This window comes from Notechis scutatus, chromosome Z (genome assembly GCF_049901735.1).
Source record: "Notechis scutatus isolate UNSWTSFEM ecotype Mainland chromosome Z, rNotScu1.2, whole genome shotgun sequence".
Lineage (NCBI taxonomy): Eukaryota > Metazoa > Chordata > Lepidosauria > Squamata > Elapidae > Notechis > Notechis scutatus.
This window is the reverse complement of record NC_142025.1, coordinates 67,713,105-67,730,076: the sequence shown is the minus strand read 5'-3', so window position 1 is coordinate 67,730,076 and position 16,972 is coordinate 67,713,105. Positions and strand designations below refer to the sequence as shown.

Sequence of the window (16,972 nt, the reverse complement as noted above, 5' to 3'; positions counted from 1 at the left end):
TATTCTGGATCTGACACAAACCAGAATTACAGCACATAATGTTGAAAATTAGAAACACCCCCAAAAGTCACATTCCTCAATAGCAATAAATCAACCTTGCCTGGTGTCATCAATCTCCACCTCCAGGTCTCAGCAGGGACAGTTTCTGTTCCCGTGGGAAGGAAAGTCACCTAGCCAAATCAATCCTCACTATCTAACCACTCCTCCCACCTTAGGAATGTGGTGAGCCTGAAACCCTCCCCCCATTGACAGCAAAGAAAAAGAAAGAAAAGGAAAAAATGATTAGAATATAGGGCTAAATAAAATGGCAACACATGTCAATTTCGGGCTCAACAGGCTGCTTCTGAGATCATGCCATGAAGCCCAGGAATGAAGCAGCCTTCCTTCTCTAAACCATGTTCTGGGGATTTTTGAAAGGTAAGTGAGGGGTAGGATCACCTAGGAAAAGCCCATTATATCCATATTTTTAAAAAATTCTAGGTATTTGGATTTGAGTGGTTGCTCTAAAAGTTCAGAATATTTTTAAGCATCAGTAATTGATATTTTTGTTCAAAATATTGCTTTCCTCCTCCCTTCACCTTCCTTTCTTCTTATTCTAAGGACAACCTTAGTAACATCCCTTCAGTAGTTATAGAGCCTGCCTCAAATAATGAAGATGGAGACGACCATGAAATACAAGTTACTGAATCTAAAGATTCTGTGGAAGAAGTTGCTAATCAGAAAACTGAAGTACCCACTGTTGAATCTTCAGATGATATAAGTGAACCACCAAATATTGTAGAAGAAAAGCCTGCATCTTCTGAGAAACAGCCTGCAGCAACAGATGATATGCCTCCTGGATTCCTCTATAAGGTTTATTTCAGGATTTATTTTGGGAGGGTGTATGTGTTGTGTTATAGCATAGAATGTAGATGAAGTCCAAGAATGTATACAAATGGCATAATGCAGCTTTCAAGTGTAGCACTAAAAATGTTTTTTTTTTTGAACAAATTTTATTAATTTTTAAAGACATACAAAACATAACACAAAACATAGTAACATAAAAAACCTCTTTTCTGAAAGTTGCTTAGTCCCGGGTTAAAACTCTTTGTACAGACACAAATTCAAATTCATATTCATTTTATATACCATTCCATATCTTATTAGCATTTTCAATTTTCTATATAGCTTCTCCTCTCTTTTAAATTTTCTTAATTTTATTTTATTTGTCTCATCTCAATTCGAATCATAATATTTATTATTCTTTGTCTGTTCTATTTCTAGCTATCCATTTATCTTTCTTCTTTAAAGAAAACTTATCCTGTACATTAATTGGAGTATGACGCCTTTATCTCTTTCCCCTACATTTATAATACTTAATATAGAATACATAGCTTACATTGGGATTCTGTTTGGTACATTCTAAAATTATACAATATTATCAATATCAATTACAAATCTGTTCATTAATATTAATATTCATTTATATCTTAAACACTTAGCACATTACTTTTCAATTAAATCACATACTTTTATGGGAGCACCTACTTTCCATAGTTATTCCCCCCCCCACATCACATATTTTAAATCATTATTTCATTAGAATGTTCCCCCTTCTCCTACTCCAAATCTCTCATTTCACAAAAAATTTCACTGATAACATAGTCTAATCATTAATATTAACAATCATTTATATCTTAAACATTTTACCCATTTCAGTTAAATATCATGCCTTTATGGGAACACTTATGCTTTCCATAATTATTTTTCCCCCCCACATCACATATCTTAAATCATTGTTTCATTAAAGTCATTCCCCCTTTCTTCATTCCCCCTTTCTTGACAAAAATTTCACTAAATTATACTAAATATTTTATCACATTTTAAATTGCATATTGTTTCCAATTTTCTATGATTATTTCTAAGTACAAATGTAAAACTACAATCTTGTGTACCTTTCCAGAATCCCCTTTTCAATAAATTTTACCCATTATCTCTAAAAGACTTTTGTTTCTTTGCATCTTGCTCCCCACCATTGAGGCTTCTCGTCCCTTCCTTTCAGCACTAAAAATGTTGTTGATCAACGTGCAATTATAAGTAAACTTTTTCTGTCTTCAAATTTTGCAATTTTCAGTAGCATGCTCAATAAGTTATAATTAGCTTATTATTGTAGTATAACCAATATCTCTCAAACTTAGCAACTTTAAGATGGGTGGATTTCAATTTTCAGAACTCTCCAACCAGCATGAGCTGAGGAATTCTAGGAATTAAAGGCCACCCACCTTGAACTTGACAAGGTTGAGAAACACTTGCATAGCCTTAAAATGTGGCCACAAAATAGCAATAGCACTTAGACTTATATATCACTTTACAGTGCTTTACAGCCATCTCTAAGCAGTTTACAAAGTCAGCATATTGCCCCCAACAATCTGGGTCCTCATTTTGCCCACCTTGGAAGGATGGAAGGCTGAGTCAACCTTGAGCCTGGTGAGATTTGAACTGCCAAATTGCAGTCAGCAGGCACTCAACAGAAGTAGCCTGCACTATTGCACTCTAACCACTGCACCACCGTGGCTCATGTTGATATAAACCTTGTTTTTCAAGTTTTCTCATACATGAAGATGTATAGATCATGTTGCCAAAAGGACCTAGATGGAGACATATCAACAGCCTTAGTTGCTTAGAATGTTTTCAATCTATGGAACATTATTTGTTTGAATAGCAAAAAAAGAAAAACAAAAACAAAAAAAATATTTTACTTAGCCAAGCTACTACAGTATATTGTGTCTTGTAACATTAGATGAAGTAAAATATCTATATATAATTAGTCCATAGGCACTTATTTCTGTTCTTAGGTTGAAGCTCTGCATGATTTTGAGGCAGCCAACAGTGATGAACTGACATTGCAACGAGGCGATATTGTATTGGTAATCCCATCAGCAGGAGAAGCAGATCAGGTAACAGCAGAGGGGCTTTTCTTATATTAAGTTTTTAAATACATTTGCTTTTTACTGAAAACTTAAATGCTCACTGGAATATTTTTTATTCATAGGAGTAAAATATTTTAGAAGGCCTTTGTAGTGAAAAAGCGAAATATCATATGTTAAAATTGCTACAGGCCATATTGTAAAAGCTTATTTTTTTCACATAATATAGATGGAAGAGCATTGCTAACCTTTGCTCTTTTTAAAAAGGTTGCTAGAGATAATTTGTACATGCATAGACAGTATATATGACCAGTTCTTATGAAAATATAATTAGAAAATTAAAGTTTTCTTTTCCTTTTAGGAAGCAGGTTGGTTAACAGGCATTAAGGATCGTGATTGGCTTCAATACAAAGATGCATCCACATACAAGGGACTGTTCCCTGAAAACTTCACCTGCCGTTTCGAGTAATTCCCAGCCCCAGAGCAACACCCTCTTATAGTTTAAACATCTCCAACATACAGGAGTCCACAGTTGAGCCATCACTTCAGACAAAATTCAGCTGAAGCATATCAAATGAGCATGATTGCAAGAAATTAAAAGCTAGCATATTTTGAAACAGTATGTGGAAAAAAAGTTCTTATTTGTTCACATATATATGGCAATAGGTTTGTTTGTACTTTGTCAGAGCTATGGTGATCCTGTAACTTGACCTTTCCCCATGCAAATGAGTAGGCTCCTCAATACCAAACCTTAACTTTTCTGCACTAACTGTATTGAATTGAATTGCTGCACTGCAGAAGACTTCATTAGTAATCATGTAGTACTGAAATAAAAGTATTCTATTTTCAATGTGTTTTGGGGGGGGGGGGAAATCTGCCATAAAATTTTTCCATGCCATTTTCTTCCATATGTATGTACATATAGAGAGATAACTATGTGTTGTATGCATACACAGCACATAAAAATCCCAGGAAACTAACCTGCAGCACAAGTAATTGGTGACATAAATAGCAAACATTTGACATGAAACCAGGAGAAAATGGAGAACATATGTAAATTGTTAAGCTTAGGAAACTAATAGGGAGTTATTACAGAGGGACGATAATATGCATTAGAATCACTATCATCTTTGAAGGTTGACTATCAACTGATTTTATGCATTAGCAAATATCTTACGTACTTAATAGTCATTCTTTCATGTAGAATTGTTCATTCAGACATTTGCTCTTATCAGTAGAAAATTGTTACAAAAGGAAACTAGCTGCACCATTACCAAAATATTGAGTAGTAAAAATATGCATTTGTAATGCAAAATTATCATTTCAAGCATTATAAAAAAGCTACCAAACACATTTTCAAAACAGTTGAAACACAAGTGAAGGCATGGCTCGTTTACCTCTGCATTATCTATCTACTATAGATAAGGATTAAACTATTCTGATAAGCAAACTATAGTGGTAGATTTTGTATTTTTAAAATGGCTGGATGAATAAATACATTTCTGAATTAAGTGAATATGAATTAAGACAATATATTTGCACAGTATGCATTTATCCACATATATTCAACAACCCCCCCAAAATATGTATTGTGTATCAAAAAGACATCTGTAACGATTATGTTTTTTCAGTGTTGTGTCATTTTAAATAAATCTATGATCAACTCCATAAGTTCAATTTTTATATATGCTCTTGTACCAAAGGTGGTATTCAGCAGATTCTGACCACTTCTGGAGAACCGGTAGCGGAAATTTTGAGTACTTCAGAGAACAGGTAGCATAAATTTTGAGTAGTTTGGAATACCACCTCTGACTGGCCCCTCCCCCATCTATTCTCTGCCTCCCAAGTTCCAGCTGATCGGCTGGGTCTTCTTTTGTTGCCCTGCAGCAAGAGAACGTGCATGGAAAGCAGGTTAGTGAGGTGGGGAGACAATGGGGATTTACAGTATCCTTCCCCTGGATTGGGGACGGAATGGAGATTTTATAGTATCCTTCCCATGCCATGCCCACCAAGCCACGGCTACAGAACCAATAGTAAAAAAAAAATTGAATCCCACCACTGTCTTGTACATATACAAGCATCTTGCACAGCATCTTTTAAATTCTGCTATCATACATCCTGTTGGCCTTAAGCTAAATTGCTGGTCTTCACCATACAGGTTCATTGTATCAAAGCTCTACATCTATGGTTCAGTAAGCAAGAATGAAATGTTAGCCCAGATGAACATATGGTGCTCAGTAGCTTGCAACACTGTCATTTCTAATTTATCCATTTATCAAGCCTTGCTGAAATTAATTTTTACTAAGGTCTATTTCATCATATTAATAAACTGGGCTTGTAGACACCCAAAACTTAACTATCTACTGTATGTATATCTCCTTGAAAGGCCAATAGAGAGGAAATCAATACTGAATACAGTGGTACCTTAGTATAAACTCATTGTATTTACTACTTGGTGCATTTTGACGTGAAAACTTTGTCCCAGTCCTTATTGTTTGGTACTCAATGCACAAGCCAGGACTTTTATCAATTGCCTTGTGATTCATTACATTATTTCTTATGGGGAAAAATTCTTTAGTACTCATCATTTTTAGTACTCATTGTGCCTCCCAGAACCAATTACAGTTGGGTACCGAGATATCACTGTAATTGAGAATTGGATTACAATTAACATACAAAGATTTTATGCCTGGACTGGAGACACTTACTGTGAGAAGTTCCTATGGAGGACTAACACAAGCAGTTTATTTGAACTTGAAGTGTAACTTGTAAGTACCAATTTTCTTAAAAGTTAATTCAAGGCATATAGTTTTACTATCCATTTTAACAATTAGAAATGTAATACTTAGGGAAATTTTCACCAAAATAATATTGCAAAGCCATGCAAGTTGGTTATAACCTAAGAAGTGCTGAAGAGATTCCTATTCCAAACAAACATTATTCATTCAATATATTCAGCCACTTGATGGATATTCGTTTGTCATTTGTCATTCCTATGTTCCATTGTCATTCACTTAATTGTTCTATTTTATTTCTATTTACACACCTTTTCATTTTTCTTCCTATTTATTACTGTAAACCATATAGAGTAGCCCCACAGGAAGATAGGCAGTAAATAAATTTAACAAATAAGCAATTAAATTTAGAGTTCCACTGCTAAATGAGACCAGAACAAGACAAGCAAGAGCATATTTTTTTATTTTTTAAGATGGCAACAGCAGCTGCATGCGTTTGTAGATAGTGCTCCGAAGTATTGGGCATAGAGGTTTTTGAAGAATTTGGATTGTAAAGATTGGTATATGGAAGTGGAAGACTGTGTAGAGGAAAAGGCAAGAAAGAGACAAGCTTGATAAACTAACTGTGAGGCTGGAATTTGTTAAAGAAACAGAGGTGAAGAAACTGATAGGCCAAGAGCTGGTAGAGTGGAATGGTCGTAAAGTGAGAGTTGGAAGGTGAGACGGACAGACAGAGCAGAGGAGGTGGACAATTTTCCGATTGTGTGGCCGGCTTCCCTGATCTCACCCTGGACTCCCCTGACTGAAGGTAAGGTCTGGTCTGAGAACCCAAGAGTCAGCAGCTGCAGATCTGAATTGATAGTGTGGGTCATCTGATGGAGGCAGAGCTGACAGAAGAGACAAGCTTCTCAGGCCTTTGTTGGCAGCTGGGCCTATTCATGGTTAATAACACTGGGGAGAGTGGCAGGCTACCTTTGGGATTTCCTGAGGTTAACTGACGAGTGAGAGCTTGGAACTGTGAACTTCACGTGACATTGTAGGACTACAAAGCTGCTAAATTTCCAAAGCAGCATAGAAGGCCTTTCTGACTATTTTTTCTGGCTACCTTTTGCAGTCTTGCTTCTCAGTTTTGTGGGTGTTCTTTGGTCGGGCCTGGGAAGGTTGTTTGGGGGAATCCTGAAGTTGTGGGGAAAAGTTGAATGAGTATGTTGGTCCCTTTCCCCTAGGTGAGAGCTGGGAGGGAGTGGCTCCCTGCTTGGTGGGTGAGAGCAATTGGGCAGGGTGCCATTTATGCATCGAGTGGATGTATTCTGAGTCTGTTGGGAGATAAGGGGGACTGGATGCGACCCTTCTGCAGCAATAAGGGATGGTGTGAGTTTGAGGGCACTGAGAGCAAATGATATAGTGCCTGTAAGTCTCACCTTGCCCCAACGGTCTGTCAGTGGGAGTAGGGTTTCCTCCCCACTTTTTAAAGAAGAGTGTTGGGATGGGGGATGGAATGGTTCTCAGGAAAGGCAGAGGAGGGCGTCTTATTTCAGTGATGTCAGGTGACAGAAGATATGGAAGACGAGAGAGAGGGCAGGCACAGGGAACGTGATCTCGGTGTTTAGTACCAATCTTGTGTTCTGCCTCATTGCACTCACCTCATTTTCCTGGTCAGCAGACCTGTGGTGGCCCTGGTCATAGATTGCTGCTTTTAAATGTCAGATCAGACTGTAATAAGGCTAGCCTTATTGCCGATTTGATCCTCGAAGAGAAGGATGATCTGTCTATAACTGAGACCTGGCTGGGCCCAGAGTGAGGCATTCCCCTTGTAGAAATGTACCCAGTGGGTTATCGAGCATGGCCCCAGTCCATGGGGCCGGGGAGGAGGGAGGTGTGGCTGTTGTTATCAGAGAATCTCTAGTAGCCTCCAGAGGCACTGTTCAACAAGTGACCCTTTTTCTTAGATTGGGCTCAAGGGATCAGGTGGGATTGCTGCTGCTGTACCAGCCTCCCTGCTGCATGGCAGCTTCCCATGACAGGCTCCTGGACCTCACCGCAGGGCTGCCAGTGGAATTCCCCATGCTTATAGCTCTGGGAGATTTCAACCTGCTTATAGTTCTGGGAGATTTCAATCTCTGGAAGCGGGGGCGGAAGTAGCCTGAGATTTCATGGAAACCTTCCAGGAGCCTGTCCCAGATTATCCAGAGCCCGACTAGTAATAGTGGTCACATTCCCGATTTGGTATTCTTGTCAGAGCAGTGTCTATGTGACCTGGAATTGGTGGACCTGTCCTTAGTCCCCTTGTCATGGTCAAATCACAGTCGAGTGGCAATGAGTTTCTCAAAAGCTGCACCCACCCCGCAGGGAGCAGGACCTATTAGATTATGCGCCCCCATCAACTAATGGACCCAGATGGGTTCCAGAAGAAGCTGGGGGTTATAACTGCAGATCTATCATGCAGTCCAGCCAAGCTCTTAGTCACTGTTTGGAATAGTAAGGTGACTGAGGCCCTGGATAGGATTGTACTCTTGTGACCTCTCCTCACCCGTAGACCTCTGTGCCCCATGGTATGCAGAGGAACTGAGAGGGATAAAACACATGTCTAGAGCGCCGCTGGCAGAAGACAGGAGATGAACTCGAACACGGGTAAGAGCTGCTACTAAGGCCTACTTTGTGGCGATTCATGCGGTGAAGTGTAAATACTTCTCCACACTAACTGCATCTGCAGATAATTCATGACCCTCTTTAAGGTCAGCCATCTCCTCCTAGGGAAGGAGGAGATTGAGGTCCACCTGAAGGGGTGCGCTGAGGAATTTGCAGATTTTCTGTAAGACAAAATTGCTCAACTTCATTCCCAGTTAGATACTGGCATGGTTGCTGGTCCAGTGGAAACTTGTGAGGCAGGTTCTTGCCCTGTTATCTGGGAATGGTTTGACCCTGTTGCTCTTGAGGAAGTGGACATGATCCTAGAAAGTATGCATGCAAGCACCTGTGTTTTAGACGCATGTCCCTCCTGGTTTGTGAAAGCTTCCCAGGAGGTGACAGGTGGGTGGCTTCTGGTGGTGATTAATGTTTCTCTACAAGAGGGGATGGTGCCCCAGCACTTTAAGGATGCTGTGATCTGCCCTCTTCTTAAGAAGCCATCGCTGGACTCCACCCAGTTGGATAATTTCTGTCCTGTCTCCAATCTTCCTTTTTGGGGGAAGGTGGTTGAGAAGGTGGTTGCGCAGCAGCTCCAGAGGTTTCTGGATGAAACAGATAATCTCGACTCATACCAGTTAGGATTCAAGCCTGGATTTGGAACAGAAACGGCATTGGTCACACTTTTGGATGATCTCTGGTGGGAGCAGGATGGGGGTAGTGCATCCATCCTTGCCCTACTTGACCTCTTGGCGGCTTTTGATACAATTGACCATGGGATTCTCCTGGGGCAGCTTCGGGGGATGGAAGTGGGAGGACTTGTGCTGTCTTGGTTCACTTACTTCCTCTGCGGCCCCTTTCAGTCAGTGTTGATAGGAGGGGAGAGATCCAGCCCTCACCCACTGCTTTACGGGGTTCCACAGGGCTCGGTACTCTCTCTGCTCCTGTTCAACATTTATATGAAGCCACTGGGTGAGATCATCTGTCACCATGGACTGGAGTATCACCAATATGCTGATGATACTCAGATGTATGTCTCAGCCTGTGATGAGCTAAGTGTTGCTGTGTCTTCCCTTTTGCAGTGCCTGGAGGCTGTTAGGGGCTGGATGGGGAGCAACGGGTTGAAACTAAACCCATGTAAGACTGAGTGGCTCTGGGTTTGGGGTTTGTTGGCTCAGGGAAAATTGTCACCTTTGCTCTTGGATGGAGTGGCACTACCCAGAGACCCTGTGCATAATCTAGGGGTTTTCCTGGACTCACGACTCCTGCTCGAAGAGCAGGTGGCAGTTGTGGCCAGGAGGGCCTTTGCGCAACTGTTTCCTGGACCAACAGTCCCTACTCAGAGTCACTCATGCCCTAGTCACCTCCCGTCTTGATTATTGCAACGCACTCTACATAGGGCTTCCCTTGAAGAGCATCCAGAAGCTCCAGTTGGTTCAAAATGCAACGGCCAGCATGGTTTTGTGCAGACCCCAATATGCATGTGTCACCTCTCCTGCAGGAGCTGCATTGGTTGCCAATTTGCTTCCGGGTGCAATTCAAGGTGCTGGTTGTCACCTTTAAAGCCCTTCATGGCTTGGGACCAGGTTATGAGGGAACGTCTCTTGCCGGTCACATCTACCATGGGGAGGCAAGGAATGTTGCAGGTCCCATCCCTGAGGGAGATACACCTGGTAGGACCCAGAAGACCTCTGTGGTGGCTCCCTCTCTTTGGAATATCATTCCCCCAGATATTAGAAAGGCCCCCACTCTAGCACTCTTTCGGAAGGCACTGAAGACCTGGTTTTGCCAGCGGGCCTGGGGAACCCAGAGCAGGATGCAGCCCATAAAATGGCTAGTGTGATCTGCTGTCGTTGGAGTGGGGGGTGGGAGTTTGGGGGTGACTTTTTATTTTTTTATTTTTTCCAGATTTTGTTCTATTGTACTTTATTAATTTGATTCTTTTTGTTAGTTATTATTTTTTATTTTTTGTTTTAAATATGGTTTTACATTGTGTAAGCCACCTCGAGTCACCATGGGCAAATAGGCAGCAATATAAAATAAATAAATAAATAAAATAAAATAAATAATAAATAAAATAAATGTTACTTCCCAGTATAAGCTCCTGTTTTGAAATTTTTCTTCTGGAAGGTCTTGAAAATTCTTTGCAAATCTTTCAACTGTTGAGAAACCGGGTTGCTGGATTTAGGTGAGGTATGACTGTTGTATGTTTCTATTTTATAAACTGCCAAGAGAGAGTCATCAACTTACAATGGTTTGTTTAACGACCGTTCAGTTACAATGGCACTGAAAAAAAGTGGCTTATGACCGTTTTTCACACTTATGATGGTTGCAGCATTCCTATGGTCATATCATCAAAATTCAGATGCTAGGCTATTTAGTTGCAGTGTCCTGGGAGTCATATGATCAGGTTCTGATAAGCAAAGTCAATGGGAAAGCCAGATTCACTTAACCATGGTACTATCTTAATAACTGCAATGATTCACTTAATAACTGCAAGAAATATAAAATGGAGCAAACTCACTTAACAAATGTCTCATTTAGCAATATAAATTTTGAGCTCAATTGTGGTCATAATTCGAGGACTACCTGTATTCAGAAGTCATTGGTGTAAAAGCATTAATAACCAACTTGGAAATTATGGGTTGAGGACCAGTTTGATGTAGTGATTAAGGTATCAGGATAGAAACTACGGGTCCATGAGTTCTAGTCCTACATTAGGCACAAAGTCGGCTCGATTAGGTTGGGCTAGTCACTTTCAGTCGCAGTGGAAAATCATTTCTAAAAACCTTGCTGAGAAAATTTCACGGACTTGTTCAGTGAATCAGATACAATTAAACATTTTTTAAAAAGAAATAATAAATGTGTAATTATACAGATAAAGTTTACACAATAAAGATGGATGTGAGAAACCCTGGTTTTTAAATAGCATATAAAACAGTGATATAAATTATGGACATTATTTTAAAGTGTATATAGAACATATTCATAAATAACACACCAATTCTTACAATGTAGCAAAAGCAACCCTTATTTTTGGATTCAATTAAGTATCAAAACTACATTTAGGTAGTCCTCAAAGTATGACAGTAATGCAGCCTGCCCATAATGGTAACTTATGACAGTTGTAAAATGGGTTGGCCACATGACTGACCCTATTTTACCACCTTGTATGTGACAACTGTCAAGCAAATTCTTGGTGATTAAGTGAACCAAGGGTTCGCTATGGACATGATTTTGCAAAAAATTGGAAGTAAATGCTGGTTTTCAGTAAAACTGTTGTAAAACCTGGTCACATAACCATGAGGCATTGCAAACAGCTGTAAATGCACCCTAACTGCAGAGTGCCCAAAGTGTGGTCATGTCACTGCGGGAGATAAGGGGTGTCCATCAGAACGTTGTAAGTTTGTAAGTATCTCCAGGTAGGTTCATTAGGACTTCAAGGACTACAGTCAGTTAAGAGTCAGGCAGATTCAAAGTTGAATAGATAAAATGAAATGAAAATAGAAGTATTGATTTGAAATTAAAGAGTTTGAGGCCTTCTTCACAGAATTAAGAATTTACAAAGAAATCTGTGGTATCATTTTTTATTAATGTGTTTCTTTAATATACAAATGTGTACTTCATTTAAAAAGATACATTGTTAAAATTTAAATTTAAAATTAATACAAAAATTATAGCAAATTTAAATCCTTATTAGCTGACCACTATACAGTGGTAAGACCTACTGATTTAATTCCCCAGCATCAGTAGATCAGGTGTATTTCAAACATAAATTAATACATTATGAACAAGCATTTCTTTATATTGGATACAATTCAATCACACACATAAACATACACATGTACAGAAATGTGTGTGTGTGTGTTCTATCTGCACATATATGTAGATGTATGCAGATGCAAAAGAGTTTTGATGAGGTATTATAAAGCAGGAAGATAAATTCCTTTGTTCAATAATTAAATGATGCCATTAGGCATTTCAACAATAAGTGAACTGCCCGCATCACCATAATAGTTCCATGAGTGAGAATCTTCAAGCTATTCCACAGTCAAATTTTCACTCTGAAAAGGAAAACAAAATACTTCATGTAATATGACAATTAACATAGCCTTACATACAGGATTCAGCATGAAAGGAAAAGGATTTTAACTTAAATCTCCCCAATTCTCTCTGTGTCTAAGACAGTTTCTGTGTGTATAGCAATCTTAACTAAAGTTGAAATATAGTCAATAGTATACTGTGGTGTAATATAAATATAGACAAATAATAAATTTACCACTTTTTTTTTTTGAAAAATACACAGTCAGATGACTTAATATACAAGAAATTTATTGCAAAATAAAATTATTTTCTTAGTAAACTAGACTGTTAGAAAAACTGAGAAACAAAAGGCTGGAGTGAAAATGTTCAGCCTCTACCAGTGCCCCAAAAGCTACTTTTTCAAGAGGCAATTCGACTTTTTGGTTATTCTTTGAAGATATTGCATTTCTCATCCAAGATGCTTCTTGGATGAGAAGCGAAACATCTTCAAAGAAAAATCATGTTCAGATAAGCTAGCACCTATTCTCCAAAGCACCAGAGGGCAGGGAAAGAAACAATGGTTAGAAATAATCAAAGAGAAAATTAAGCTGGAATTACAGAGAAACTTCCTAACAGTGAGGACAATTGACTAGTGGAACAGCTTGCCTTCAGAAATTGTGGGCACTCCATCACTGGATGTTTTTAAGAAGAGACTAGACAGTCACTTATCTGAAATGGTATAGCTACTCCTACTTGAGCAGGGGCCTGGACTAGAAGACCTCCAAAGTCCCTTCCAGCTCCTTTTCTGTCCTATTTTCTATTCTATTCTATTCTATTCTATTCTATTCTATTCTATTCTATTCTATTCTATTCTATTCTATTCTTCTAGTCTATTTTCTATTCTATTCTAATTCTATTCTCAGATGTTTTATTATTATACCAACTGACTTTCTAAAGTACTTGAGCATTAAATTGTAAATTGTTGAATATTTCAGGAGTCTTGGAAATGCTTCTTGGAAAGGACTGAAATACTGATAAGAGGTTGTCTATGGAGATTTTCAGTCATCCACGTCATGGTTGTCATAAAGGTGCTTTCCCAAGATGTTTCTCAACATGCCTTGGGAGAATCTACACATATGGGTTGAATCTGCCTTTCTGCCCAGAGACTGAGTCATCAATCTTTGCCACACCTCTTCCTGTTAGGCCAGGAAGTCCCCAGTCATGACGAAGGTGCAGCCACCTGATGATCTTCTAATGGCATTGGCTCTGCTTCCTACCTGGACACTGGATTAGATGGTTGCCAGGTGGGAATGGATTCTCCCAAGGCATGCTAGAAATCACATTCAGGTAAGCCAACGCCTATTCTCCAGCATGCCTGTGGTAGAATCTACACATATGTGACATACCAAAGCTGGCAGTCCCTATGGGCGGGAAGAAGTCTGGTCCTGTGAATCTCTGTCTGTATGTACTCGTTGTAGCACTCTTCTGCAAGGCCACCTCTGCTGAGGCGTATGTGTCCAGTTTGTAGTGCCTTACGAAAGGAGATGGGGAGGACCACTTCACCGCCCTGCAGTTGTCCTCAAATGATGCTTGCGTTGCCCAGGCTGCTGTGGTAGCTGCACTTCTTGTTGAATGGGCAGTTAGTCGTCTGGGTACAGGAAGAGCCTGAGTCTCGAAGACCTTGGCTATACACGTCCTTAACCAACAGCCTATGGTCAATGATGTGACCTAGGTACCCATGGAAGATGGTTTAAATGAGACAAATGGCTTCAGATCTGCAATATGATGAAGTTCGCTTAATGTACCTGTGGAGTGCTCTCCTTATGTCCAGTGTTTGCCATCTGTGCTCCAGGTTATGAGATGGAGCAGGGCAAAAATCCGGTAGGATAATTTCTTGAACCCTGTGGAAGCAGGAGTTAATTTTAGGGATGAAGGAGAGATCCAGGTGTAGAACAACCCTGTTTGAGTGGAAGGTGCAAAGGTCTTCTCTGACCAAAAGAGCTGCCAGTTCCGATATGTGCCTGGCCGAAGTGATGGCTACTAAGAAGGCAACTTTCAATGTTAAGTAGTGCAGATTGGTGCACTGCAGAGGTTCAAATGGTCCCAGAGTGAGGGCTTGCAGAACTTTATATAGGTCCCAAGTGGGGTACCTATGAATTGTAGGTGGTTTCAGATTGACTGCTCCCTTGATGAAGGTGCAGATGAATGGATGGTGGGCTAGGGAGTCTAAATCTCCATAATTCAGCACTGTGGACAGGGCGGCCACCTCTCTGCGTAGAGTGCTGGATGAGAAACGTTTGTCAAGTCCATCATGCAAGAAGTCTAAGATCTGCGGAATTGAGACTGTCGTGGGATCCATTTCTTTTCTGGCACACCACCTACAGAATGCTTTCAAGGTAGAGTCATATATTCTATTGGTGGAAGGTCTCCTGGAAGCTTGGATGGTCCATAACATTTTTTGTGAAAAGTTGTCCTTCCTCGGGATCCTCCTCTCAAGTGCCAGGCGATTGGACCCACTGTGGCTCTGGGTGTTCCAAGACCACCTGGTTGAGGGAGATCCTGTCCTGAGTAATCCTCCAAGGACAGGACGCTGACAAACTTACCAGGTCTGCTTAGCATGATCATCTGGGCCAATGGGGAGTGATGAGCAGAATCTCCACCTGTTCTAGCAAGTACTTTACTTATCACCTCCAGAATGAGGGGAAGCAGAGGGAAGGCATAAAGTAGGCCCTTGGGCCATTGGCTATGAAGGGCGTCGATCCCTTCTGTCCCTGGAGTTGAGAAACTGGAGAAGAATTGGGGGAGTGGGTGTTTGCTGGAGTGGCAAACAGATCCAGTATTGGCTGTCCAAATTTCCAAGACATTTCGTTGAAAAGATCTGGATGGAGACACCACTCTGAGTTGTCCACCTTGGTCCTGCTCAGGTAGTCTGCCTGAACACTTGTTGCCCCCAGTAGGTGCTCCGCTTTGATGGACAGTGAGTTTCCACCGTTGTTCCACTTCGATCATGAGGGACCTGGAATGGGTCCCTTCTTGTCTGTTGATATGCTCTTTGGCCACCACATTGTCTGTCAGGACCAAGACATGCTAGCCAGAGACCGAGCTCTGGAATTGCTTTAGAGCTAGATGGATAGCTCGGAGTTCCAGCCAATTGATATTGTGTTTCAGGTCCTGGGGGGACCATTGCCTTTGTGCTATTTGCACCTGTAGATGGGCTTCCCATCTGAATAGACTGGCATCTGAGGTTACAGTAGGTGTACTGTGATGTGAATGGGCTCCCTGAATAGGGTTCCTTTGGTCATTGCTAGGGAAATCCACCATCTGAGTGACCTGAGCATATCTAGGGGAACCTGAGCCTTGACATTGGACGTGCTGGTCCCTGCCATTTGGAATGGTAGGGGAAAACATTGGAGGGTTCTGGCATGTAAACACGCCCAGGGAACTATGGCTATGCATATCATTTTTCCCAGGAGTTGGGATAGAACTGCCAAGGGAACCACTCGTTCTGCTCTGCTCTGGCTGATCAAGGACTTGATGCTGTCCTGGCGCTCCTGGGACAAATAAACTTGGCACAGGCTGGTGTCTATTACAGCACCCAAGTGTAACAAGTAGGTGGATGGTAGCAACTGACTTTTTTGAAAGTTGATGGAGAACCCATGTTCCTGAAGAACACGGATTGTGGTCCCCAAATCAGCCTGTGTCTGTTGGCTGGAACTGGACTGGATGAGGATATCATCCAGGTAGCACTGGACCCGCACCAGAATTGTTCTGAGGTGTGGCCAGCACTTTTGTGAAGGTTCTGGGGACCGACAATAGGCTGAATGGCAGTGCCCAGTACTGATAGTGGTTCCCTGCATAATAGAACCTGAGAAACCTCCGATGGGACGGAAAGATGTGGAGGTAGGCCTCTGTCAGATCTATGGATGTCAGGAAGTCACACACACCCCTTATGCCCTCCAAATTTGACTGCAGAGATTGCATCTTGAATCTCTTGTACTCTAGATGTGCATTTAAATTTTTGAGATCCAGAATTGCCTTCCACCCCAAGGCCTTCGGAACTATGAAGAGAATGGAATAGAAGCCATGCCCCCTCTGGTCCTCTGGTACAGATGCAATGGCCTGAATGTCCAGTAAGTCTGAACTGCCTTGTTCCTAAGTCCTCTTTGAAAGAGATTCTTGGAGCTGGGGCAATGGGTGAAGGTTCTTGGAGGTGTGGAGAGAAAGTCCAGATAAAGGCCAAAAATCACATGGTTCTCAGGACTCATGAATCGGATGTGATATTTTCCCATCGGTCTGCAAATAGGGCCAGGCAGCCGCTGATGGGAGGATGGTTCCAGCAGTCATTTGGAGCGGCGAAAGGGGTGGCCTCCCAAGCCACGAAAGGGCCACTTCGATTGGAACTGCTGCCTAGCCCTGTCTCAAAACCTTGACCTGTCTGGTGGTCTATCAGATCTAGGCTGAGTTCTCTAGAATTGTGAAAATTCCTGTCCTATCTCTGTCAGACGAAAGGGCTGCCTATGAGTATAGTGGGAGGCCCTTCTATCTGCTCTCCTGATGAGGGTAGAAAAGACCTTGCACTTTTCCTTATTTTCTACCAGGAATGGGTTTAAGGCATCTCCAAAGAGAGAAGTACCTGGATATGGAGCGGAGGCAAGCCTCCATTTTGTTCTGGCATCCACCTGC

General features: G+C 41.1%; 2 protein-coding genes across 17 annotated transcripts in view; one reads left to right on the top strand and one right to left on the bottom strand.

Moving 5' to 3' along the window:
* The window catches only part of AMPH (amphiphysin), a 172,244-nt gene extending 167,667 nt beyond the window's left edge, over positions 1 to 4,577 (top strand). For all 3 annotated transcript variants that reach the window (XM_087947664.1, XM_026674838.2, XM_087947665.1), the window contains 3 exons: positions 601 to 852; positions 2,835 to 2,936; positions 3,268 to 4,577. In XM_087947664.1, the coding sequence (XP_087803790.1) occupies positions 601 to 852; positions 2,835 to 2,936; positions 3,268 to 3,375 (462 nt within the window). In that variant the 3' untranslated portion in view covers positions 3,376 to 4,577. The remainder of the gene's footprint in view (positions 1 to 600; positions 853 to 2,834; positions 2,937 to 3,267) is intronic.
* A 7,262-nt stretch (positions 4,578 to 11,839) lies between these two features.
* STARD3NL (STARD3 N-terminal like) overlaps positions 11,840 to 16,972 on the bottom strand; it is a 54,178-nt gene continuing 49,045 nt past the window's right edge. For 12 of the 14 annotated variants that reach the window (XM_087947001.1, XM_087947000.1, XM_087947005.1 and 9 more), the window contains one exon: positions 11,840 to 12,330. The gene's annotated coding sequence lies outside the window, so the exon portion shown is untranslated. The remainder of the gene's footprint in view (positions 12,331 to 16,972) is intronic. The other 2 variants (XM_087947007.1, XM_087946996.1) reach the window with 2 other exon arrangements.